The following is a 26574-nucleotide window of genomic DNA, read 5'->3' on the forward strand; positions in this document are numbered from 1 at the left end:
GAACTCCAACTCATTTTTAAAGACACATACAGCTCTGCAGATACCCATGCGAGCAGGTGATCTTGAGGGCCTCTAACTTTATCCAGGTCCAGGGAAAAAAAAAAAGCCTACTGATAAATAGGGTGGAAAGAAGACAATTCGTACAGGCCACCTTCTGCCAGTGATCAGTGAAGCTGCAGCCTCCTAAGAGCAAGGGATGCGAGAGCTGGAAACAATGCTGGTGGGGTTGCTTTTAAACATGGGCATGCTGCGGAAAGGTTGGCACATTTTAGTGTTACCTTTCTGCCTTTTGATTTATTGTGGGTACCATTCACTCTCCCAGCTCTGTAACACAAAATGAATGCACGAGATGAGCTGCGACAGGCAACATGGGGAAAGCATACACTAAAGACCCGAACCTTTAGAGCAGGAAATAAACCACGGTATTCAATATTCCATCGTTGCATTTAATTAGGATAATTGGTCGCTGCTCTTCTGCAAGTGGCATGAAGTGTGAGCAGCCGTGAGCCACACAGAAGCAGATGGATGGGACTGGAGGAAACTGCAGACTGAGGCTATGGAGTGCCATGTTTGGCTGTATGGGGTCCCACTGCTCCAGGTGGCCTGGGGGTGCCCCTTTGTTAGTGCTATTTCTAATCAGCAGCGAGCACCCAGCAGGCAAGTTGTGTGGAAATGGAGGAGAAGAGGAAACTGCAGGAAAGCCAATGAGTAGGTCCCCTGCTGCGCTGAAGCAACTCTCTTGTTCTTTCCAAAGTAGGCTGCATAAATATTGATCTTGCTGGGATGTGTCCTACATTCATTTGCACAGACGTTACAAATGTGCTTAAGAATGAGAAATCAATCTTGTTTTCCTGTGTGGCAAACACGAGCAGCCAAGGATGCGCATACATAATGTGAATCGCAGCTCTCAGCCCTGCCGCTTGTACACCGGGTTGGAAAAGGTGTTCTTGGGTAATGGAAGACAAAAAGATGTTCTTACCTACTGGACTATTCTAAGGTATTTTCACAAATCCCTCCACAGACCCTTTAAAATGCCTTCAACTCCCATTTCAGTTCTAGTAATCTGGAAGTTAACTGGTTTTCTCTGAATTTGCTTGGGTTGCTTTTTCACCACCTACTGCCAGCAAGGCAAGGTACAACCTGAGACGTTCATATCGCTTCATCACTCCCTCTCCCATCGACCTTTCATATGGTTTAGCATTGCGACACTGTAATTTGGAAAATCATATCATTAGGTTGCAAAAGCTGTAGGATTCTTGCAGTAGACGGCCACGGGTGGCTTCTGAGTCACAGGGTGATTAATAATTAATAATAATTGTTGGATAATCTATTTAGACAGTCACAGGGTAGGGAATTTATTACTGTTTTCTCTGGAGAATGCTGCCACTAAAATGATAAAACTTTAATGTATCCCCTCTCCTTGTCGCTCTACTGAATTTCTGTTAAACAGCAGAAAGCTGTTTTGTCTTGCTATAGATTGCAGTGTGGTACGGTGACAGCTCCTGCTGTCTCACCAACCAATGTGTACGTGTGTTCGTAAAGCAGGGGATGAGAGAGAGACATATCTGTGTGTTCAGGAAGATTTTAAAGGAAACGATTCGATTCTCTTGAAATATTTGCTTTACCTTGCTTGACTTAGCACCTGGCCAATTTCTACACAAGTTTATTTGCTTGGCTTATTATTTCCAGTTATTCTCAACTTCATTTACACTAAATTACAAGTGCTCCTCCAAACAGGTCAAAAATGTTTATGTTACATGAATTATAAACACACAGCTCTCTTTCACAGGTAACTCCAGCACAAGGTGATGCAGGAAGGAATGGTAACCGTGGTATGTGCTCATAGAGTTGGCAAAGGCAGGAAGTCAAAATGAGTCAAGTGATCCCCACTTCTTAAATTTGCCTACCGCTCCAACACAGCTCATCACGGTCGATCTCAGAATGGAATAATGGCCGTGCTGCATTTCCCAGCTGTGACTCAGGAGCTGTGGGATGTGTCGCTTTGTTTCCCGACACACGGCGATGCTCGCCTTTCCCCTGAGGATGCTGCATGTAGACTTCTCCTGCCTTGCAGAAGCGTGGTTTATTTGAACGCTGACGTATTCTTTGTGACTAATGAGCCCGCGCTGAAGCACTGGGTAGTCTAGAATGGGCAGGTGTATTATAGTCCACGTTAAGAAAACGTGTTCCATTCAGCTGTATGTCAAATGTGATTTGTAGCTGTGCCGTGGAATCAATCCAAAAGGATAAATTTGCTTACCAAAGGTAGCTGTCAAGCTCAACCGTGCTGGAGCTCCAGCTTACAGAAGGCAGTGTCTTCCAACAAAAGGGTTTCAGCCAAATAAATGGAGCTTAGAGAAAAGTGCAATGTTACAGTTGAAGTACTGGGATAATTGAGCCTGTAACATCTGCTGAAATGTAGTGACACCAAAAATAAACACTTCTGCCCATGTTGCTCTTCCTTGGTAAAGCAGTGTGTAAACATGTGCTGCGAGCCCAGCGCATCAGGGAATCTAGGAACAGAGTCATGCTGTACCCTTCCCTGCCAAGGAAGGAGCTTTCTGAGCACAGCTGTAATAAGGACATGGCTTGGGTTGCTTTCCAGCAACTTTTATGAGAAGGGAAAGGGGATCATGTGCTTAATTAGCCCTTTTAATAAGAGGTGTTCTTGTGTATGTTTTGCAGCTGGAACGAAGGGCTAAGTTTTTTGTGCTTGCTTGACTTTTCCCTTAAAGAAAGAAAATGTATGAAATCATTCCTGGGTGGAAAATAGGGGGAAAAAAAACAGCAAAAATCTTTTGTCTAAGGACTAATTTTCCTACGAAAATGCTCAAGAATAAGATTTTTCTTTAGTTGCAAATTACTGTTGAGTTTGATTAAACAGAACCACTGATTTGCTTATTCTTCTCTGCTTGATTTCCCCTGGTTTGGAGCTGTGGGAAGCCAGTCTCAGCCTCTGTCCAGCAAATGCCCTCATAAACACACGCTGCTGGTTTCGCTTTCACAGTATAAACACAAGGGAATGTTCAATTACATTGAAAAGGGATGCATTTAAAACTGATAAAAAGGAAATAAATTCTTGTGCGGCGTGCAATTACTCAGTGGAATCCATTCCTCTTGAGTGCCATCACAACCAAAAGCTTAGCAGGATTTGAAAGAGGGCTGGCGGGCTAGTTATACGTACATAAAAATAAACAAGGGCTCTGGAAGGGATTTACGCTCTTGGGCTTCTGGGGAGAAGCCAGCATCCCATTACAGCAGTGTTGGGGAAGGTTTCTGGAGCTGCTTGTCCCACACTGCCTGCCACCGTACTGCTTGCACGTCCCCTTGGCACACTGCAGTAACAGCATCCTTCAGCAGGACGTTGTTGGCAAGACCATCCTCGGTGGTCATCTTTATGCTCCTGAGAGGACGTAGACTGGAAATGTCACAAATGATTTCTGCTCCTCAACTCTGAAAGAACGGAGCTGTTGGTTAGTTACGTGTTTGACAATCTGTCGTTATGCGTGTTCAGCAGCCATCTCACTGATGATGAGTTTTTTGTCCTGTGAGTCAGACTGCTAATTTCAGCCTGTAAAGTCCTGCCTGACTTGTGCTTTGTGTACGACGAGGCCCTGGGCGATGTGATCTCACTTTGGTGCTCACAGAATGATGACCTCCAGGGTCTCTTCCTGTCCAACCTCTTCAATGATTCTGCTCGAGGCACGACTGCATGGAGACACACAGAGCACTCAGCTCTGCTCCTGGCATTCACAGAACAGCACAGGGCACCTGTGAAAGCTGAAAGCAGAACGATGCTGCCCCTGAAACAGTTTGGATGCCAATGAAATACCTGTGACCATGATTTGCTGTGCTCTGGCCAACATCTGCAAAGCTTACAGAGCAGAATCATTTTTCACCTAACTGAAATCTGGAAGCCAAAATGGTAACTGCTCCCCGCCCGCACCAGGACAGCTTCCACACAGACTTACGGAGGGTATGAGGCAGGACCTAACACAACCTGGTCATCACCTGGGGAGCCCTGTAACCTACAGACCACATGCTGGCCTCATTTTTCTGAATGTTTTCTCTAGATTCATTCTTTAATACTGGGTTCATTCATGTTGTCCAAGTGTATTGCTAAAAGCATTTTTAATTTCATGCACAGCACTACAACTATATGGTCACTGCTGAGGTGGCTACTTTAGTATCACCCTCAGGCTGATCCTGCCAATATTTTAATTGTGTAAGGCTTTATTTTATTAAGCTCCTTGGAGGATTTCTATGTTTACTTTTAACAAGATACGCCTTTCAAGTTCAAGAAATAAAGTTACATAATTCCTTCAAAGTGCATGATGTGCATCTGTGCTCACACTTCTAGTAAATTACTGTAGATGCAGCCATTAGTAGCACTCTGTATTGATATAAATAATCAGTAACACATATTTTGAAAGTTTATCTTCCGTGGCACTGTTCTCACATCAGCGGATATTCATTCACAAGTGAATAATATGCATCTATGAGATAGACTCCTACTGCCTTGAAGCAGTGCCTACAAAGATGATTGAGGGTATGGAACACCTCCCTTCTGTGGACAGGCTGAGAGACCTGGGTCTGTTCAGTGTTGAGAAAAGAAGACTCAGAGGGGACCTGATCCACGTCTATAAGTATCTCAGGAGCGGGAGGCAAAGGGACAATGCTGGACTTCTCAGCAGTGTGTGGTGATAGGACAAGGGGAAACTGATGCATAGAAAGTTCTGCACAAATGTGTGTGGGAACTTCTTCCCAGTGCAGTGACAGAGCAGTGGCACAGCTGCACAGAGCGGTGGTGGAGTCTCCTTCTCTGGAGACGTTCCAGACCCACCTGGACACCTACCTGTGCTACCTGGGCTAGGGAGCTGCTTTGGCAGGGGGTTGGACTCCATGATCTCTAGAGGTCCCTTTCAACCCCTACAATTCTATGATTGTTAAGGCATAATTCCTATTAATGCCGAGCATTTCCACCTCCCGGTTGCCTGGGCAGCCCCAGAGTCACAGGGCAGCATATCATGCAGAAGTGACAAATAAAAGGGAGAAGGGGAATGTGCTTTCTAAGCAAATCTTGATGCCAAATGAGCGGTACGGCAGAAATATGCTCAGCTTTTGTGAAAGGGCTTTGTGTATGGCCCTTCAACAGGCAGTGCCATCACTTGGCTGAGATGCTTCCAAGCAAATCAGTGGGAGATGACTAACCTCATGAAAAACTGATACCGAAAACGTTTGGATCTCCTGGGTCAGTTCAAATGTGCCAGCCATGCTGGTTAGGGTTATATAGTATGTAAAAACACTGCATCCAAGTCTCTGTGGTGGTTACAGCTTAATGAATCCACCATAATCCGTCTCTATCAGTGGTGATGAATACTGTACCTCCAGGAGTTGTAAGGCTCTGAAACAAAATGGGTTTAAGAAGCCATACGAGCGTGAAAGATAAAACAAAATAATTACAAGGAAGGATTTTTACAGTTCTGGAAGAGAATCTTTCAGTGCATTAACATCTAACAGCAAATGAAGCTCTTTTCCTTTAAAAACAAACAAACAAACAAACAAACAAAATATGCAACTGAAAATGGAAGAGCCAAAGATGCAGTAAGAGGATTAGTGTATAGAGGTTGCTGAATCCACTGGGAATTAGAAGGTCTAGCTTTGCATTTTTAATATCAACACAAATGAAAAACAAAATCTGTAAAATAATGCTTTAATTTTAATGCAGGATTTAACATGACACTAGAATATATTACACAAACCTGTAATCAATCCTGGCAACAAAGCTGGTATTTCTTTTTGAATATCTTTCTTTGGTGTGAGGTTTTCAGCAATGGAGAAGCTGGCATTTATTTCTGTAAATTGCTTTCTTCATACGTGATGGAAGCAACAAGTTTGTGCTGGAGAAGCAAGTCCAAAATTCACCAACGAAACTGTGCTTCTAAACAGTTTAACTGCAATGCTGACATACTGCAACCTGCGTACGTCGCAACGGGAAGCATTTGTGCAACCAAAGGATCTCCACACTACATTGCTGGTGATTGCGTAGGAAAACCGTACTGTGTTGAGTGCAGTACAGCTCAGCTCTGCCAGAAGTTGAATCTAAATGGCAACCAAGGGCGTTGCAAGAGGAAAGGCCTTCCTCCTCAGGGATGGGAGAGCCACATACTGCTGCTGTGTGCCAACCAACCACTGCAACAAGAGCGCTCCAGCCCAGGATAAGCAGGGGCAAGATGTTCTTTCAGCCAGAGGGGTGCTTCACAGCCTCATGTCCTGCCTGTAGGATGCACAGACCTGAGCTCTGCGCATTGCCTTCTGGAGAGCTTCACGTGCAGCCAGGAAGGTACTGGGCTCTTTTTTCCTCTCTCTGTAACATGGAAATGGTTATATTTTTGCATAGTGCTTTGAGGTGTAGAGCCGAATAACGTTTAGTGGTGTTGATAGAACTTGAGTGGAAGTGGTTTTGGAATTGGAAACACAGATCAAGCCTTGCTGAAAGTTATTTAGGGGGCTGTAAGTACAAACAAGCCTCCAGGCAATGCAACTCTGCCGTTCCTGAATATATAAACACAAGTGCGACCCGTTAGATAATTTAAAGGCTAACTCTATTTCAGGCATCAATTAATGGAAACTTCTCCGTTCAAGAACGGTTCTTAATTGTGTGCTCGATCTACAAGCACATTTATAATTAAGAGTTTTGATGAATAAGCACCATCTTAAATGCCTTACTACGCTGAAGACCTCACATTCCCAGATGAGCACAAGCAGCCCAGAGCGCACGCGTTGTTGTGTTTAAGCTCACAGCTGGAGCAGCAATCAGCGTAAATTTTCTGTTCCTTGTTATGTGCATACCCAATTTGCTCCTACAGTTGTGACAGCCCCTCCGATTGATGAGGCATACAGGTGCATACCTAGCATTTTAAAGACTGGAAGTCATCATTACTGATAAAATTAGGTATTATTGTCAGAAGAGCTTCCGTATGAAGATGTTCAATTTCCCTTTACAATGAAGGATATTATTATACCATTGAACTCGAAATGGTCCCTTTGCTCATCCTTCTCCTGCTCCTTGAATTATTTTTACAGCGGCAAATGTTTTGCCTTTTGCTTCAGTATTTTGACATTGAAATCAGTCTCTTGCTTCTATGTCTGTAGGGAAAATCTCCCAGACTAGAAAAGCAGGCTACTAAAGAGAGCTGAACAAGCCCCCTAGCATTTCGCAGCATTATAAAGGACATGAAATTCCTTCTTCCTGAACTCCCTCCTCACCTTCACACATTAACTGCAATCACCAGCGTGATTTATACCTCCTTAAATCACAGATGAACGTTCAACAGCACCACTGATGATGACTTATAGCAGAGGAAGAATGAACAGAATTTTTCCCACGTTAGCATTTCTCGGTGCTCATCAGCTTTTCATCCAGAACTGACTTGTCAGCCAAGTTTTCTGCAGTCGAGGAATGGGGATTCAGTAATTTCCATTTAATGAAGGCATGTTTTATTTTTGTTTTTTGTTCTTTGTCTTGTTTTTGAAAGAATATCTTGATTAAAACAAACAAACAAATTGTGTAATTGTTGTATATCTGATACGATTAAAAAATTCTCTTTGAGTATAGCTGTATAGTTTATGGCAAAACTGATTCTACAAAGGCAGTACGTACTGTTGCCTCTCTGTCTCTGGTAGCTGGGTATATTACACAAAAGCCATCGTTGGGTTTCAAGGCCTTCTGGTATTTTCCTGCCACTTTCTGCAGGTGTGTATAATTTGATCATTTGATATAAAGACTTTTGGTATGGAATCATAGTAATCTGTGATAAACTACTCTTTATTCCCCTCCCCCCCCCTTTTTTTTTTTGTTTTTTTGTAGAAAGCTCCTATAATTAGAAAACTCTTCATCAAGACTGCCAGACTCTGGCTGGAGAACTGCAGATTGCAAACCATCCTGTTTCATTTTACTGCTTCTTCAAAACAGCCATCATCAATCAAAATTTAGAAAAGGAAGATGTGCGTTTCACCCTTCCACTTCCCTCTGACAAAAATCAATTTCATAAGCTCCATTCCCACATCTCATAGCAGTAGTTAATCCGCAGCAAAATTCACAATTCCAAGAGAATTAAAAAGCATCGATCAGTTACCTGGAAATGGAGAATAGCACAGTTTTCTCATCCGCCTAAGAGTTCAATTTGAACATGCATGTAATTACAAGATTTCAAATGCACTTCCCTGCATAAAGCAGAAAATAACCTGGCTCTGTACCACTGGCGTTGGGAGAGATGCTGGGCTGTGACAGAAATTGCTCCCTGAATATTCAGGAAACGGGTGGGCTACAGTGTGCTGCTGACTGCAACCTCCTGATCCTGAGCACATTTCACAGAGCAGAGACAAATCCAACAATTTTCCACCCTCTGGACCTCAGTGCCGCTACTTGTTTTTTTTTAATTGCCTAAAGCCCTTCATTAGCAAGGCCCGGGGCAGCAGTAAGTCAGACGAGCAGCAGGAGAAGTGAGGTCAGCTCAGCCCCTCGCTGGCTCACAGCATCGAGCAGAGCTGGGCAGGAGCTCCTCCAGCTCACCCTGCCACGTGCGTGACCTGAGGCTACCGAAATGACCTTCACTCTGCGTTATCATAGAATCACAGAATCGTTTGAGTTGGAAGGGACCTTTAAAGGTCACCTAGTCCAGCTCTGCTGCAATGAACAGGGACACTCACAGCTAAATCAGGTTGCTCAGAGCCCCCTCAAGCCTGACCTTGTGCGTCTTCAGGGACAGGCTACCCACCACCAGCGTTCTTGCACAGTGTAGATTATCTTGCCTTGGGACGCAAAAAGAGCTTGTTTAGTCTAGAAAAGGGAATGCACAGACTGCTCAGGGATATAACAGCTGCCTGTAAGTGCACTGGGGGTAGAACCTCAGGAGAGGAAAAACAAAAAAAAAAAAAAAAGGAAAAAGCTATTGGAGTCAAAGGGCAATGTGAACGCATGGGTACAGACCACCCATGTGTCAACTCAGAGTGAAAAATGGAAGGAAGCTCTTGACCACCAGGGTGGTACTGGGGGCAGACTCACTTAGATGGCTTTGAGTGGATGCTCAGTTGGGTAGGGAGACCTGAAATCTGTGTCACGAGGGGGCACACCTGATGTCCCAGGAGGCCTCCCTTCCAGCTCTATGTTCCTAAGACATATCTGAGGATCTCTGTGCTCAATTATTTTTTGAAACTGACAATTAGAGGAAAGCACAGCTCCTCTCTGTGCTTCACTCCAAGAACTGCCTTCAAGGGTAGCAGGCTGTTTCCTCGAAGCTGCCTTTGATTTCAAGTGGCACCTCTAACAAGAACGTCTTCGGAGCATGCTATCTTCTGCTGAACGTGTCGGTGTCTGCTCTTGCACGTGAAGTACATTTCCTAACTCATTTAAATCATGAGACCTGGAGTAACCTTCGTAACCACGGAGCAGGCACAATCGGGCTGCAACACACTCCCATGCCACTTTTACTACGGGCTGCTACTGTCAAAGGAGTTTTTCGACGTAAGCGGTTAATTGCCCGCAACCCCCACTTTACTGCTGACCACAGCGCTTCCCATGAGTCTCCGGCACCGCGTTACACTGCGACTTTACTAAACGTCTTAAAAAGGAATGACCTCAGGCAGCTCCTCGCCTCAGCTGAAGCGGGAGGCGGGAAACCCAGGCGCTCGCGCACGCACCGCCGGGAGTTGTAGTGGCAGCGGACCACCGTTCCCAGCAAGCACCGCGCGCTCCCACCGCCTCCGTCCGGCGTCACGCTGTGTTTACGGGCGAAGCCCTGCCCCGCCGCGCGAGCGGTGTCGTCACGGCGGGCCCGCTTAATATTCATGAGGCGCGGGCGGGCGCGGCGCCGGGCTCGCTGGCTGCCCGCCTCCCTCATGGCGCTGGCGACGGCTGGGGAGCGGGGTTGAGGCGGGCGCGCGGCGGAACGCGGAGCCCCCCCGCAGCTCCCGGGGCGCGGCGCCTCGCCCCGCTCGGCTCTCCTCCCCCCTCCCCGCGCCGGCCGAGCGGCGCTCCCGGCAGGAGGGCGGCGGCAGCAGTCCCGGCCCCGCGGGCGATGGAGCCCGCGCAGCAGCAGCGAGCGAGAGAAGCGGTGGAGCGCTCCCCGGGCGGGAAGGGCCCGGCGGCGGTGGAGAGCGGAGCGGAGGCGGCCGGCGGGCAGCGGAGGAGGCGGGGGGCGGCCGGCGGCTCGGCTCCCCCCGCGGCGCTGGCGGCCCCCGTTGGGGCGGGCGGCGGCTCGCTGCTGCTGCGGCGGGGCCGGCTGAAGAGGAACCTCTCTGCCGCCGCGCCGCCGGGCACCCGCAGCCTGGACAGGAAGGCGCTGCTGCCCAAGCCGCCCCGCCAGCTGCAGCCGCTGCAGCCCCCGGAGCGGGACTGGGTGCGGCGGGACCTGCAGCGGGGCTGCGTGCACGTCTACGAGCGCCACGCCAACCGCTACCTGCGCCCGGTGCTCTGCACCCTGGAGACCACGGCGGCCGAGGTGGCCGTCCGCCTGCAGCAGCCCGGCCCGCGGGGCGGCGGCGTGGTGCGGGTGCCGGGCAAGGCGGGCCCGCAGCCCCCGCCACCCGAGGAGGGCCCCGCCGCGGCTGCGGCCGAGCCGACGGCAGAGGGGGAGCGGCCCGGGCACCGGCGGGGGACGCGGGGAGCGCCGCCCGCGGGAGGCGGCGAAGAGAGCGGGGAGCGCGGCCCCGCGGCGCCGCCGGCCGAGTTGTACCTGGCGGGGCCGCCGCTGTCGTGCCCCTCCCTGCTGGGCGAGCTGGGGCCGGCGGGCTCCGACTGCGAGAGCTTCAGCCCGGGCGCCGAGAGCATCTCTGACCGCCTGGACCCCTACAGCAGCGGCGGCGGCGGAGGCTCGTCCTCGTCGGACGAGCTGGAGGCGGAGCCGGCGGCCTCCGACGGCGGGGAGGCAGGTGCGGGGCCGGACCGGGGCCGCCCGCCGCACGGAGAGCTGTCCCCGGGGGCGGGGGACGGCCGGGAGGTGCCCGCGGGGCCGCCCGCGCTTTTCGTGCAGCTGCACGGGGAGACCAGCCGGCGGCTGGAGGGCCACGAGAAGCCGCTGCAGATCCAGAACGACTACCTCTCGCAGCTGGGCTTCCGGGACCTGTGGCGGGTGCAGGAGGAGGGCATGGACGCCGAGACCGGCTGCCTCATCCGCTTCTACGCCGGTGAGTGGGGACGCGCGGGTCCTCGCGTGGTGCGGTTCCGCGCTTCGCTCTGACGTTGTCTCGCAGCGGAGCCGGGGGCGAGGAGGGCTGCGGGAGGGGAGATGGGGGCTACGTCCCTGCAGCTCGGCCCTGGGCTATAGGGAGCGGCTGCGTTGCTATGGGGTGCTTCCCGAGGCTGCTGTGAAGCCCCGGGCGCGAGATTTGGGAGGGGGGGATGTCGGTGGAAAAGTTAGCTCCCACGTCGCGGTTATGCAACGGTGCTCTTTTACGGGGGCTTAAAAACATCTCCCGTGCGCCGATACTGAGCGGGACGCAGTTAGGTAGGAGAAGGGCAGAAATAAACTGCTGCGTCCGCGTGATGAGGGAGGGCTGGCGGTGCTGCCGAGGGTGGGGTTCGGCAGGTGGTGCTGGAGGGTGTGCTGCTCCCGGCGGCACGTTTTAGGTTGCCCCATTGTAACAGGATGCACTGGAAAGAAAATAGGAGACATCGGTCAGTCTTACGCACGCAGTGACGCCTGTTTGCACGTAGCTTTTTTTATTTTTATTTTTAGTGTGTGTGAAGTGATGAATTCTACCTGCTGAATGTGGCTGTTTCGGCTTCTTTATTTATTTCGGTGTCACAGCCCGATAGCCAACGTAGCTTGTGCGCTCTGAGCTTCCTTGTACTAGGCTCTGAAATAGGAATGTAAATCTGTAAGCATACGTAGGATTAAATGAATGCAAACGTGTTATGCAATTCCATGTACCGGGCAGTGTGCCTCTGTGCTTCAAAAGTGCAGTGTTTCTTTGAAAACTTTATCTCTCTGTGGGGATCTGCAGTCAACACCTGAAACACCTGTGATCCGGTGCTTGTAGCAGAGCGTTTCCAGCTGAAAGAGGGAAGGAAGCATTGTTGATATGTTGTCTACTGATTTTCCGTGACTATCCTGCCAGCTCCTTTTGACATCCTTGCGGTCTTTGTTTTGTTTTTTTTCTGCTGGGTGATGAAAGGGAGGAAAAGAAGGAGACTTAAAAGGGAATACGCATCAAATTTGAGAGTCTATTTGGCTCTGGAGTTGGGATGTTGGAAGCATCTTTTTGATTAAATGGTCCTCCAGGAATGCCCTAAGGAATGCTTTAGCAGCGGTTTCCTGTTTTCCCTGGACTCATTGGCTTAGGCAGGCTGGCTTGTCCCAGTCGATAGAGCTCTATCTAACCAGCAGCTCTATCCCCTTGCAATTGTAATTTCCTGCAAGCAGTCTCAGTAGGATTTGGTGATCCGGGTCTTGTACTGATGTAAAATGGCATAAACTTAGGCTGGATTTATTGCACCGCTTCTATGAAGAATTCTTTTCCCTAATCCCCTCAGAGTGTGGAGAGAGGAGAATGCAGTGACGACTTCTGGGCTTCTCTGTTTCTGGGGAGAGACGATTGTAAGGCTGGAAGATTTAGTCCTGAAACAATGCTAAAAATTCCAAACAAAGTAAGGTGATACAGCCAGTGATTTCAGTGATTACCACGTGGTGGTGATTTCTCTAGCTGTGGAAGCTGTGAAAATACACCTTTTGGAGAAAACTAACTAGGAGAGCTGCAGAGCATCAGGGGTTTTACGGCAGCGATACAGCTTTCTTAATATGTAGCTGTTCACAGACCTTCTGCTTTTTAAACACACAGTTTCAAATTTGAGGCTCAGAAAACAAAATGTGACACTGAGAATGTAAAAGTGGCACTGGGGTGCTGTCTTAACTCACTCCAAGATGTGGTTAGTGTGTATTCATTTTGAATCGCCTCTCCTTTTTGCGCTCTGAGCTGCTAGATTTCCTCCTTCTCTTGACTGAGCATTGCTGTGCTGTAACGCTGTTGCTAAAACAAAGCCCGTTACAGATGTAAGCATCTGATTCTGCCCCATGTAGCATTGATTTGAGCAGATCTGGGCATTAGTGGCTAGCCACGCATGTCAGCTTCTCCCTCTGTTGAAATCCATCTCAACAAAAGATACCATCATTTGGAGTACTTAATCTCTCTTTAAAAGGATATGGTTAAATAGCTTTCTGCTGAGATACTCCTTGACTGGTTATGGAACTCTATAAGAATCCATAGTGCAATTACAGTCCTGATACTGTAGCTGGGAGACTGATTAGGTCAGATTTACTAAACTATTCCTAAAACCATAACAGTGGCTGTGATCCAGGAGGCTTCTCAAAAACAAGTTATAGTATTCCTTATTGCTCTGTAAAAATAATTCTTGTAAAACGCGACTTCTCCCAGTGGCCTGGCCTTGCCTTCCCTGTAATTTGCATGCCAAAGGAAAATGGGCTCCTACACCAGCGTGGCCATTTTAAAAACTGCAGAAGCACTTGCTTGTTTTGTTGTTTTGAGACCTTTTTTCAGAAGTAGGTATGGGATCCTCTTCAGCCCTGTGCTCTGTAGCATCTATGTGGCAAGGGACTTGAGAGATTTTGTCTGGGACTACAATACTGGCTTGGGACGGTGGATGTTTGGGGCTGTTTTGCTTTCTTACTGAAAGATGATGGTGCTTGATTCTGGCACTTGGCTATCGTTAAATCATCTGCTCTTGGATGTGGCGCAGGGCTTCTGCACCTGATGGTGTCATCAGATGTATCGCCTTCCAGTGGATGACTGCCTATAGGCAGAAAGCAAAGAAATGCCAGATGTGATTAAGGGTGTTAATTTTGCAACTGGCTGTCAGGTTTTGTTTGTGAAGAGAGGCTTGTTGCTCATGTGACCTTTTAGAAGGCTGTGAGGATAAACCGAGCCAGCTTTGTCGTAAACTTCATTGCAGAAAATGCTGATCTGTCCAGAGTGAAGGTAAGAGTGGGAACAACTAGCACTGCTCACCTTGTGTGGCCAGCGAGGTCCCACGAAGACTTCCAGGTATTGGATGCTTAGCAATAGAAGGAAACTCCGTATGCCTAGAAGTGTTTTGTGAAGTGTGTTTTGAGTTGTTGGATGTTTGCTGCATGCACCTCTTGGTGAATAAATCAGCCCAGCTATTAAATGCATTGGTAAACTCAATTTAAGATAATTTTTTAATTTTTTAAGATGTTTAAGTTGAGGGGGAAAGCGTGCCCAAAACATACCTATTTCTTAGAGCAGGACTTTGGGATGCTAACTTATTTTTCTGAAATCCAACATCTTATTTAACATGAAATCAATTAGTTCACATTTGGATGGCTTTTTCTATGATTGTGATTGTGAAGATGAGGTCCCAGTGAGTGAACTTTTCTTCATCTGAAAGAAAAAACAACCTCTGCCATTGGGCTGCTGTGATCTTCCTTTTTTTTTTTTTTTTTCCCTTCCCAGTGTGATTTGGATGTACATCTTGTTCACTTTGTAATCATTTGTGTGTTTGTATCTCTTGCAAGAGGCAGCGATGTAGAAAACTTCCCACTTCAGAACACGACTTCATTTAATTTGCATCATGCATTTAAACCCAGGCAATCTGGGCATGACCGAAGTAGTGAAACTTCTAGCTCTGCTCTGCAGGATAGTGTAAAATGGCAGCAGTGCTGGGCTTGCTCCACCTGTCCCTGGGCAGCGATAGCCTGTGCTTATCTAAGAGTGCCAGTTGGAATGGGCTCTTCCCAAGGCAGGCAGCTCTGTGAGGCTCTAAGGCTGTGAGTGCAGATAGTGCTGGAATGCTGGGGGGACTTGCAGCTAAGCCTTGGTATGTAACACCTGTTAAGTACAGCGGTTCTTGCAGCTCTTACATTCTCTTGTGCTCCTGGCTAGCATCCATAACTGAGATATGTGTGAAGTACCAACACGTGGATTTCAGTTCTTTATTTAAAAGAAACTGTATATATAAATGTTAGGTTCCTCAACTGAACTCCACCAGGGAGTGTAGCGTTCACCTTTTCTTTTCCTTTTTCTTCTCATATTTTGCTACTATCCATCTTTATCTCACCTGCTATTTCCTTCTTTTTCTTTCTGAAATTGCACATAAACATCCTCTTGGTGGTGGCACTGCTGATATACCTAAATGCCTTTGTGCAATCAAAACATCCATCTGTTCTGTTGGGACACTGGCAGGCTGCTGTGCAGCTAAAATGGTGCATGGCTCTTGGAAAGATGATAGTATAAAAATACTGATGTTAGTACGTGGTAAGAAAGGAAAACTGACTTGTAACTTTCTATTTGCCTTGGACAGCAGAAGCAAAGATGCTTTGACTCAGTCTTCAGTGTTTAATCACTTCTCTGTTTGTGGGATGCAGCACACTGGCATTTTAGATAAGATAAAATAAATCTCTGCATGTGTCTGTTTTCAGCTGTTTCTCTTGACTCAATTTTATTGCTGTGTTTTAGAGCATTTGCTCGCATGGGGATTTCTGCTCTGTGAAGCCGTGTCTGGAATAACCTGGTGATAACTTTATTCTTTGACCCAGAGTGTTGCATTTTACCTGTTCTATTGTTTGTTTTTCTTTCTTTTTTCTTTTTTTCTGAGGTCTCGGTGTGGATTAGAAACGGAATATACTCCTATGCATGCAGTCAATTGCGGTTAGTGTGGGGAAAAAAGTTCTAGTGGAAGGGACAGATGTACTGAAGTCATTTGTAAGCATCGCTATCGTGATAGTATAATTCCAGCTAATTTTTTTCCTTCTCAGCAGTGCCTGAGGGAAGTGCAACCAAGCCTTGTAAATGCCTAAAAAGATTTAAACTCGCTCAGGAATGAATGTCTCAACTTTTTCATCTAGATTTGCCTTTAAGATGGGAATTCTGAAACACTTGGCTTTTTACAAGATAGTTTAAAATCTTCACAGGAAGAAAACATCCTCATTTAAAAGTGATCAATAACCTCTTGCTTATGACACTCATGAGTGAGATTGGGAACCGCAGTTGAAATTCCAGCTGCATGGTAATGGCTGAGTTGTGTGTAGAATGGTGGTAGTTAAACACTGAATTTTATGTCAGGAAATGTTTATTTGAAAATTCATTGTATTCTGCTTTACTCAGAAGTCCCCAGTTTTATTCTTTGTGTAAATTTTGCCCTTCAAATAGCTTTTCTGGACAGTTGTGTGAAGTACAGCATTACCTTTTTGGGGAGAATATTTTATATTTTCACAATAAAATAACCTATTGACTGTGGAGTTCATTTTTCCCAGTTGGGCTGTCATTTGTCCAGTTATGCTGTCTTAACATACTGTTTTTCAGAAGTGCTTATTGAGTGCCCGTTCACAGCTGTTAATCACTGAAGCCATCTTAGATATCGGCGAATTTTAGACTTAAGTCTTTTTATTTATGGTGTATCTTAAAATTGAGTGGATTTACTTTTTTTTTTTACCATATGGTAAAATGTTGCATGCAAAGAATGCGTGTCACTTGCCTGTTGAAACACAGCAGTTGTCCTGATGGCACGGAGTGGCGTGTGTGGGTTGTGACTGAACAGTGCTCTTGTGTCCAGTTGAAATTCCAATTGGCACTCCAGGTAGGGCAAAATTTATAATAGAACCAATGTTCTCCTGTGTCTGAGCTGTCACACTCACTTTAGTGTTTGCTAAAAAAAAAAAAAGCATTGTAAACTATCATTGTTTGGGGCCTGCTAACATAGCATGGGTAGGTGGTGCCCCTACCAAGCTCCCTGCCACTGTCACGTAGTCATTGGGTTTAGGTAGTGTAGTTTTTCTGCCAGTGACGACAGTCTGGATTCTTCTTGCTTCCCTGTTGAGTTAGCTGGCTAAACCTGACCCTTTTAGTCTGTCTGATTGCTGAGTCTTTCTGCTTCTGTGGATGTGGTTTGAGTACGTGGAAGAATAGAAATGTAGAATGTCTTGTGTGTTGGTGGTGTTGTTGAACTCCCACTACTCGCCATTATTTTAGGGGCAAAAATTGTTCTTTGGAGAACATTTTTGTTTAACAATGACAACTCTTAAGTCAAGAAGAAAGGCCTCCCGAGGAGTCACTTAATCTCACAGCATAGCGTACTGTCTTTGAAGCTTCTTCTGTTGATGGGGAAGTAAAAATTTCTTCCAGCTGGCTTCAACTTATTTGGAGGGATGCTGAAAATACTCATTGCCCAACTAGCTGTGCGTTCCTTGATCTGACAGTTACGAACAACTGCCTACATATTGATTTAAAATAGTAGGTTTCAGGGGATTTTTCTCTCCAATCTCATTTAGCTTTTAGTTCTCAGTATAGAAGGAAAATGAAATGAAGCTGTCTAAGAGATATAGACTCAAACATCCAAGTAGAGCGGAGAAGGCTTTTAAAACTTCAATGATTTTTGTGGGCCAAATTTACCTTCAGCCCTTTGAACTTCATAGGCTGTTACTTGCTCGTGGCCTTGTTCAGTGGCAGCGGGACTCTTCCCAACAACTTCACTCGGTGCTGAATTGTATTTGTAACTCTCGAAACCCCATAATCGCCGCATTAAGCGGTGCCTCTCATCTGCAAGCACTCCAAGTGCTATGCCAACAAATTTAAATAAAAACAAAACAATGGGCCTTGTTCCAAGGGAGTAATGAGGAGCTGGAATGCCTTTGAAGTTCGGGAGCTGAGGCTGTAGGTGCAATTTACATAAACCTAATTATGTAATCTGAATGCAGTTTCTCTTCCTGTTTGTTCAATTTATGAATCTTTGTGTCCAAAGAGAAAGAGATAGTAAGACCTGCACATAAGATAAATAGCAGACCACTCCTCTTCTGAATGTGTGCTCTGGTGAGGGGAGAATTTCTGAACAGTAGAACAAAACCTGTGATTCAGGCACCTTCAGTTGATGAGAATAATACCAAGTCCTTTCCTTTCAGAAAGCTGCATGCTTCTTTAAACAATAACTATGCCTAGTTCACTCTATTATTTGCTTTAAAGTAAATGGTATAGAAAGCCTTTAAGTCCTTTCTAACAAAGGTTTTGCTTCTATATAAGCCTTAGATAAGCAGCTCCTCAGTTTTAAAGCTACCTCGAAACCAGTAAGTTTCCAACTGAACAGTGAGCTTCCTGATCAGATTGCCGTACAATGACATTTTGTTGTTCTCCGACGCTGCCTTTTTTTCCTCCTGTCTGATCCTCTCTAACCTTTTAAAGCAGATAATAGGTTAGGAGCACTGGGCTTTGAGAAGAGCCCTACAAACAGCAAAGATACTCTATGTTTCATCTGCTTGTTGGAAGATAATTGATTGTAAGCAATCCCTGGTAGATCCAACCAGTTACTTTATGATGCTTATCAACTCAAATTGTAAATGATGGAGGAACATATTTTTCCTTTTGCTGTGTATTACGTAGTGGGACAAACAGACCTCTAGGGGATGACAGTCCCAGTGAGCAATCATTTCATTTGCAAAACTGAATTATAATTATCTGAGACAGGCTAATACTGTATGTCATTGTTGTCTTTCACGCTATAAAGCTTGCCTGGTGTAATAAAACACTTAATGACAAAAGCTGTTATGAATGAAGGACTGAACTCCTGAAAGAAGGCTGTATTGAAGTTAAAGGTTTGGACCGCCAGTGTCTTCTTATGCCAATGTTACATGGATGTAAGCACAAGGCAGGGTGGATTACAAGTTGCCAATGGGATGTTCCTAACTGTAAAGCTAATTGTATGTGGGGGGCGTGCATTTTAAAAAGGGTCAGAGATACCATCAGAAGACTACTGAAAGCTGTGAAACACAGGTTTTTTTTTTTCTTTATTTCAGTCCTAGAGTTGGGGATTTAGTGTCTACTGACTTAATAGAAGTGTGGCATTCATAGTCGGTTGCGTGGATTAAAATTTCAAGGTTAAAAGTAGACCAGAGCTTACATTCTTTTAGAGCAAGCAGGTAACTTTTTTTCTTGTGGGTGTCACAGCTAATAAAAGAAAGGACTGGCTGAGAATGGGAATCTGAATGCTTTGAAGTGTCCAAACTCTGAAGTGGCTGTGGACGTGTCTTATCTTTTTTCCTTTGGTGACGTGAAAATCATGTCTCTTGTCTTTGTCAGCAGAAATAGAATCTGTAGTCTTCATCTTCCATGTGAATCAACTGAAAAATAATGCGATATGTTTCAGACTGTTAAATAACACAAAGTGTTTCCATTTCATAACTTCAAGAACCGTGGAATCATCTGTATAAGTGTATTCATTCCACTTGAGACTTAACTGTAGCACTGAGGACTGCTTGATTCATGTCTCTTTAATCTTCTTAATCAAATGACAACTTCAATTCCTGCTAATACAAGAAAACTATGTTACATTGTTCTACTTTTGGTTTGTGGATTTCATCTTTGGAACGTATCTTGTAAGAAATATCTTTCAGAATGTTTGTTTTCTGAATCTGGAATAAAATAACCTAGTTTGTTTATTGGCTTCCAAGATTTTCCTTCATAAATAAAGCCTAGAACAAAAATATGCAGATAGATATTGGTAGATATCACAGCAGAAAGATTAAGAGGCTTTGTAGGCTTCAGTGGACTAAGTCATACTCCTTCTGTCAGTGCTAAAATAACTGCCCAGGGAAAATGGTCTACTAGAGCCTGAGGTATATATTATATGTACTTAATTTGCAACACCGTGTGTGCTGTGTACCTTTATGTAATGCTCCACTGGAGTGTGAGCAGTTCCAGCACCTCTTGCATCTTCTTTTTGGCATTAAAAGGAAGCGTGTTTTGAGTGGCTGGCAAACAGCAAATACTACTTATGCTGTGGGAGGGGGGAAGGGAGGGAATCCTTTCAGCCTGAGATATGCAGCCAGATTCATTTTCTGCAGGAGGTTTTGGGTCATTCTTGGCTGCGTTTGTGAACTTGTTTATTTTGTGTAGCAAATTCTGTTTTCAGTTCTTGAAGGTTTTAGGATTTTTCTTTGCGGTGCTCTCTAATCTGTATGGATCTGTGGTGGTTCTCCCCCCATCCCTCACTGCGCATCTGTAAGTTTAAGAAACAATTGCACAAAGTTACGGGTGGAGAAGAGCATTCATTGCAGCCCTATGTTACATGGGGCTGCAAATCCAAGCAAAATTGTCTTCAGAAAATCACAGCACATAGCTACAGTGGAATTGCGTGTGTGTGTTAATAGTGTAGGATAACACAATGATGTAAAAAAACCAAAACAAACAAAAAACCAATAACAAAAAGCAGACCCTTGAAAGAGTTTGAGGGTTTCACAAGCATGTGAAAAGTTTAAATAGAAATCCTGTGTTACGTGTATGTTCTTCACCCAGCAGTGTGTTTCTTGCAAATGTAGGATTTTAGAGGGCCTGCCTAATTATTTCCAAGGACATTTTTGTAAGAAGAATTTGTAAACTGATGAGGAAAGAAAGAAAAAGTCCTGGTTGTGCATAGTAAGAATTGTGGCTGATAGTAGAAGGGTTGATGCTGTTACAGTCTTTGAACCTCTGACTGGACATACTGAATCTTTAATACCAGACTGACTTGTAAACAATGGCATTACATGTGGCACTTCAGTAAGGCTTATGCTTTTTAGGAATGTGTGCAATGAACATGGAGGACTTAAAGCATTTGGCAGTGCCCTCCTACTTGCTGTCACCAGCTAAGCTAAATATGATCAACGGATCAAGTTAAAAAATGTAGTTAGCCATCTGACCTTTCTGAATTGTAAAGGGAGGTGCTGCTGAGGAATACGGCACAGAACAAATCTAGTCTCCTCCTGTAACCCTGGGAGAAAGGATGGCTTCCCAGCAAGCCGGTGCTGGGAACTCAATGTGCAGATGTTTGTCCAGGAGAAGATTATGTATGTTTACCTGACACTAAACACAAGAAATGGCCTCGTGCATATATGTGGTCTTCATTCTGTGAGGTTGTTGAACATGTCACAGAGAATTGGTGAATTATTTTTGCAGACATGGTGTTGTGCCTTCAGGCTCTCTCAGACACTGTGCATGTTGGCAGCCCTGAAGTGGTGAAGTGGAGTTCTTATTGGAGACTCTTCAATAGTTCTTTGGACCATTGTGTCTTGGCACTGTACCAAAACAAATGACATGGCAGGAATTTAATGCCCAATAACCTTTTTGAATCAAAAACGCCTGAATATTATGGTGTCTTTAATTCTCAGTAGCAGGGAACCAATACTATACTATTTCTCTAATGAAAGATACGAACCTTGTCTTATCATTTATACGTAAGTGTCCTGGTTTGGACTCTCTTAAGCATTTGCTTCTCAGTCTTAAAGTCGCCCTTGTTCTTTTGGCACCTCAGGTTCAGAGGAATATATCCTGATGGGTATTGGTTTGCAGACAAGTATGCATGGCTCTCTTGGTGTGAATGTGAATATTTTGTTGCTTCTCATTTTTGATGGCTCATGAGAAGCATGGTGGTGTGAGGTACGTAGTTATGAGTCTCGTTAAGCTATGTCAGCATGGTACCAGTCTGAGCATTTCAAATCAGTGTGAGTTAGTGGGTGGCTGGCAGCTTTGTGGTAAGATGAGAGGACGGGGTGCTGGTATCAGGAGAGGTGTCACACGTAACAGGCTGAGTTCCCAAATCATAAGCAGGTTGACTGAACTGTAGGAATGTGTATACTGCGCTCTGGGTCAATCTAATCTTTTCCATTATGTGGTATTCTCATCGTATCTGTTTTCCTGTATGCATGTGTATCAGAGTCAGAGAGTGGCTGAAGTTGGAAAGGACTTCTGGAGTTCATCTGGTTCAACTCCACTACTTGTGCAGGATGGAAAAAGGTTGAGTCGAGAAGGTTCCTTGGGCCTGTGTCCGGGTGCCTTTTAAATACCTCCAAGGAGGAAAGTCAGCAGCCTCTCTAGGCAACTTGTGCCAGTGATCCATCACCCATATGGTACACTGGTATTCAGAGGAAACCCCTTGTGCTCCAGTTTGTAGCCATTACCTCCTGCCCTGCCATGGGGCGCTGCTGAGAACAATCTGTCTCTGTCTCCCTCCTCAGAATTTGTACACCTTGAGATCCTCATATTTTCTGAGCTGAACAGTCCCAGCTCTCTCAGCCTCTTCCCATAGGAGAGATGCTCCAAGTCCCTTCATCATCTTGATGGCACTTTGTTGAACTCTTTGCGGTGTGTCCCTGTCTTTCATACTGAGGAGATTGTTATCTGAGGCTGTTAAGAGATTTGTTGAGAAGCAGAGCCCTTAGTAAGGAAAGATGCTGTGGTTCTTGTTTTGTTTGCCTTAGCAGCCTCAAGGAAACTGCTGATTGGATCCATTCCTGGCTACTTACAAAGGGATGGAAGATAGCAAGCACAGGATTGGGAAAGTAGAGGTTTTAACATCTTGCTGCTTGACTACAGCTATTCTTGTTAATGTACCTTCTTTAACTTTTACTGAAGGAGGTTAAAGCCAAGCAAGGACCTGTTGAATGCTGAATTGTAAATGCATCTAGCTAGGGATTAGATATACAGTACTAAATAAAGATGTAGCTTCTCTGGACATGTCAGGAGTTTCCTGGTAAAGGAAGAGCAAAGGTGAAACATTCCCATGGTAAGGCTACTCAGCTTGTCAGCAGTGTAGTGGTGAGGCTTGTGGTCCCAGCAGGTAGGCAGTGCTCTCACACCACAGCCAGCTCTGCTGGACGCTGGCAGAGGCACCGCTTACATCGCCCTGAGGAAAGGAAGAAGGTTAGGCCGAGTCACTGGGGCTGCATGTTCCGCACAGGCACTTGGGAAGGGGTTTCTTTCGTATGCTGTCTAATAGATTCAGCCTTTTATTTTATAATATAATTAAATAACCAAGCCTTTGTGAGGCTCCTGAATTCCTTTAATTTAACGGCAGCACAGAAGCTGAATTCAGCGCATTCATGGGCCTGTACTATCTCCCTGACTACTTGCCAGCTCTATTCATGCTGTTCTGAGTGCAGGAAGTTCTCACATTGATTCAGGGGTGGGGGTGGGTGGGTAGAAGGCGTTATGTGCTTGGCTTTTTTTTTTTTTTAAGCAAGGGAAATAGTTATAAGGCAAATTCTTCAGTGATTCCCTGGGACCAATTTACCAACTGTTAATCTGTGAGTAAATAATGGGAACAGTTTATACACTTGGCAGCCCTTGAGAAGGAACGAGGAATCATGAGAAGTTTGCAGTCCGCAGCCCCAAGATAGCTGAATACTTTGGTATGTTAGAATTTGTTTGAACAGGGATAGAGCAGTACTTCTGTTAGCACATGCAATCTAATATATACTGAAGTACTAGGTCTGATGAGGAAAACTGTACTCTGGCATGTGCTAGCTGGCTGCTCGTACTTGTTCAAGTTAAATAATTCTTTTTCTGCTGGAGTTTCAGTGCTGTAGCTGCTATGTTCAAATTACAGATATCTGCTAGCCCTCCCTTAAGGCGGGGATGAGGAACTGTATGTACTGCCTGATGAGAGGAGAGCTGATGGAAGAGTGTTTTTTTGGGGGGGGAGGTAGGGTAGAATCATCGAGGTTGGAAAAGACCCCCAAGTCATCCAGTCCAGTTGTCCACCTATCATCATTATTTCCCACTAAGCTGTATTCCTCAGTACAATATCTAAACTTTTCTTGAACACCTTCAGGGACAGTGACTCCACCACCTTCCTGGGCAGCCCATTTCAGCACCTGACTGCTTTCTTGAAGAAGTATTTCCTAATGCCCAACCTGAATCTGCCCTGGTGCAACGTAAGGGCATTTGCTCTACTCTTATCACTAGTTACTTGGGAGAAGAGGCTGACCCTCACCTCACCACAGCCTCCCTTCAGGCAGCAGTAGAGAGTGATAAGGCTTCCCCTGAGCCTTCTCTTCCTTGGACTAAGTAATTAGTCAAGGAATTAAACATCATTAAACAGCTCCCTCAACTGCTCCTTATAAGGCCTGTGCTCCAGACCCCTCCACCAGGTTCATTGTCCTTCTTTGGACGTGCTCCACAGCCTTAATGTCTCTGTTGTAGTAATGGACCCAAAACTTGAGTGCAGTACTTGAGGTACAGCCTCACCAGGGCTGAATACAGAGAGATCATCACTTCCCTGCTCCTCCTAGGAAGGAACATTATTTCTGATATAAGCCAGGATGCCGTTGGCCTTCTTGGCTACCTGTGCACACTGCTGGCTTATGTTCAGCTGAGCATTGACCATCACTACCGTGTCTATTTCCTCTACACAGTCTTGTAGCCACTCTGTCCCAAGCCTGCAGCATTGCTTGGGGTTGTTGTGGCCAAAGTGCAGGACCCAGTGCTTGGTCTTGTTTAACTTCATCATGTTGGCCTCAGCCCAGTGATCCAACTTGTCCATACCAAGGTAGAGACTGAGAGGAAAAGAAGGTGAAACAAAACTGAGATAGCAATGAAAAAATCAGAACTAGCAGACAGGAAAAACAAAATGGATTTGCAAGCTTATGCATTCACTTCACTTCCCAGGAACTGTCCCACATCTCTAATCTGTGGTATCTTATCTTTATAACTAGATACCACAGTGATAGACAAAGTTGACATATGTAAAGTGCATAGCAGAAAGGAAAGTGACTTCTCGGGGAGGATGAAGCTGACAGGTCTTGGGAAATATTTGGGTAGGTAAATACAGCAGATAACCTGCAAGAAAGTTGCATTTTCACCAGAACAAGCAGAACTGCAATAATGAGACTCTTCCTCAGATCTAGTATTTCTTGGTGAAGTTATGTTGCAAATTAGAAAGAAAAGATGTGTGGAAAAAGAAAAGATGTGTGGAAGTACGCTTTCCTGGGATTGAAAATTTGCCATACAGTGTACCCTTCAAAACTACATCTTAAATTTAGGTTACCTTAAGGCAATATAATCACTGTTAAGATCCCACACTTATTGGAATGCTGGTATGTACAGGACTCCCTGGCTGCAAGACTTAATTTGCCCCTGATTCTTACCTACAACTTCCTGTTATTCTGAAAACTGAAATGGGTGCTTGAGTTGTGTTCCTTTCCTTTGTAATTTCTGTAAGGAAAAGCATTTCTCACAGATTCTGGTGTAGTTCTGTTTGTCCACAGTAAGAACTTTGCCCTTTTCTCTTTTCATTTTCTGTGTGTTTTAGAGGCCAGTCTGAAATCCTCTTCCTGAGCTAAGCTGTCCTGAATAGAATAGTTTTCTTAAGGTGCTGTAGTTTCTAGAATCAGTCTGTTAAGAACATTGACTTGTGGATTATGGCACACATTACCATGCGCATCTGTGCAGAAAGTGTTCCCAACTGCCTGGATTGTTCTAGCAAAAACAAGGAAACGAGAGTGAAATTACTGTCTTTTGTTGCTTTTTTTTTTCTTCCTTTAATTTAAAACTGAGTTTAAATTTCTTCTTTTTTATTAGAGGTAATGGTGCTGAATATCTGCAGCTTTTTTTCTTTTAAAAGTATACCATTTTGAGCTATAAAAGTACTGTGTCAGCTTTCCTTTTTACACACAGGCAAGCTGAAGGTTGTATACCTATATACATGGAGATATACACGTACTTATAACTCTTCAGAGTTTAAAAGGCCATTACTTATTTTGTAAACCCAATTTCATAAAAAAGCCCAAAAATATTTAGAAATATACATTTTCTTCAAGGTTAGTCTTTGGATTTTTTTTTATCAACTTGTGAAAGACTTCAGCTAAACAAAGATAAATAGCATTAGCTACATGTTCTTGAGTACTGGAGGAAGGGAGTGTGTCAGTTGAGGGAAGGTTTGCACATTAAATAAAACTCCCATTACCAGACAGTCAAAGAAGTGAGTTGACATCACTTGAAAATGGGAGTAGATTGTGGGTTGGTGTTGAGCAATGGAGAAATAAAGAAAATAAAGAGAAGCTTGAATGCTTTTAAATTAGCTTATTTCTACTGTCAAAACACAAAATATTAAAGGGAAGGTAGCTATCTTGGGAAATCTGTAATTGTATTATAAGGAAATAGAGAACTGGACTTCACTGAAAGTCTAATTTTCTTCCCTTTTCTGTTATTATAGCACGTCATGGTGAGTTGATGACTGCTATTAAAAAATAAGGTGTTGGAACTTTTCAGGTTATACTATTGCTCCTCCTAGTTATGAGACTTGTCTTGATGGATGCTCAAGAGTTACCCAGTCTCCTATAATGCCAAGTCTTTTTGCTTAGCTTCTGGTTTATATGAGTGAGTTGAGCATTCATAGCAGACTGTTTGATGTGGTGTAGCACCACCTACAAATACCAGACTCTATAGGGTTTGGTTGTTCCCTCTGCCTTCCTAACCTGGGGTTATACACCCTTCACACAGGTGGCTAGAAGTCACAGGCACGATGTGTAGATAAGTTTTGTATAAAAATGTCTTATTTTTAATGAAGCACTTGTCTTGCCCCCCATCAGTGGTGTAGAACTCGCTCTGCTCATACATGCACCTTGTAAGATTAAACTTGTCAGTGTGTGAGTGTTTAGTAGAATGTTGCAAGATAGTAATTAATGCTGTAGCCCTCATGTGACTGGAAAATATTTCTGCAAATGTGTGTGAGTCTAGATACTTAAGTGGATAAAATTAGGCTTTGGAATTTCCCTCTTATCCTGTTTAACTTAGAAA

At 44.9% G+C, this 26574-nt stretch overlaps 1 protein-coding gene across 1 annotated transcript in view; it reads left to right on the forward strand.

Annotated features, from left to right (window-relative positions):
- Positions 1 to 878: 878 nt before the first annotated feature.
- Positions 879 to 26574, forward strand: part of PHLPP1 (PH domain and leucine rich repeat protein phosphatase 1) — a 140939-nt gene continuing 115243 nt past the window's right edge. Inside the window, exons 1-2 of the mRNA XM_065752666.1 lie at positions 879 to 997; positions 9668 to 11187. Coding sequence (XP_065608738.1) covers positions 879 to 997; positions 9668 to 11187 — 1639 coding nt within the window. The remainder of the gene's footprint in view (positions 998 to 9667; positions 11188 to 26574) is intronic.

Source organism: Cyrtonyx montezumae, unplaced genomic scaffold (assembly GCF_038088225.1).
Source record: "Cyrtonyx montezumae isolate F1298 unplaced genomic scaffold, pur_monq_1.0 scaffold_8, whole genome shotgun sequence".
NCBI lineage: Eukaryota > Metazoa > Chordata > Aves > Galliformes > Odontophoridae > Cyrtonyx > Cyrtonyx montezumae.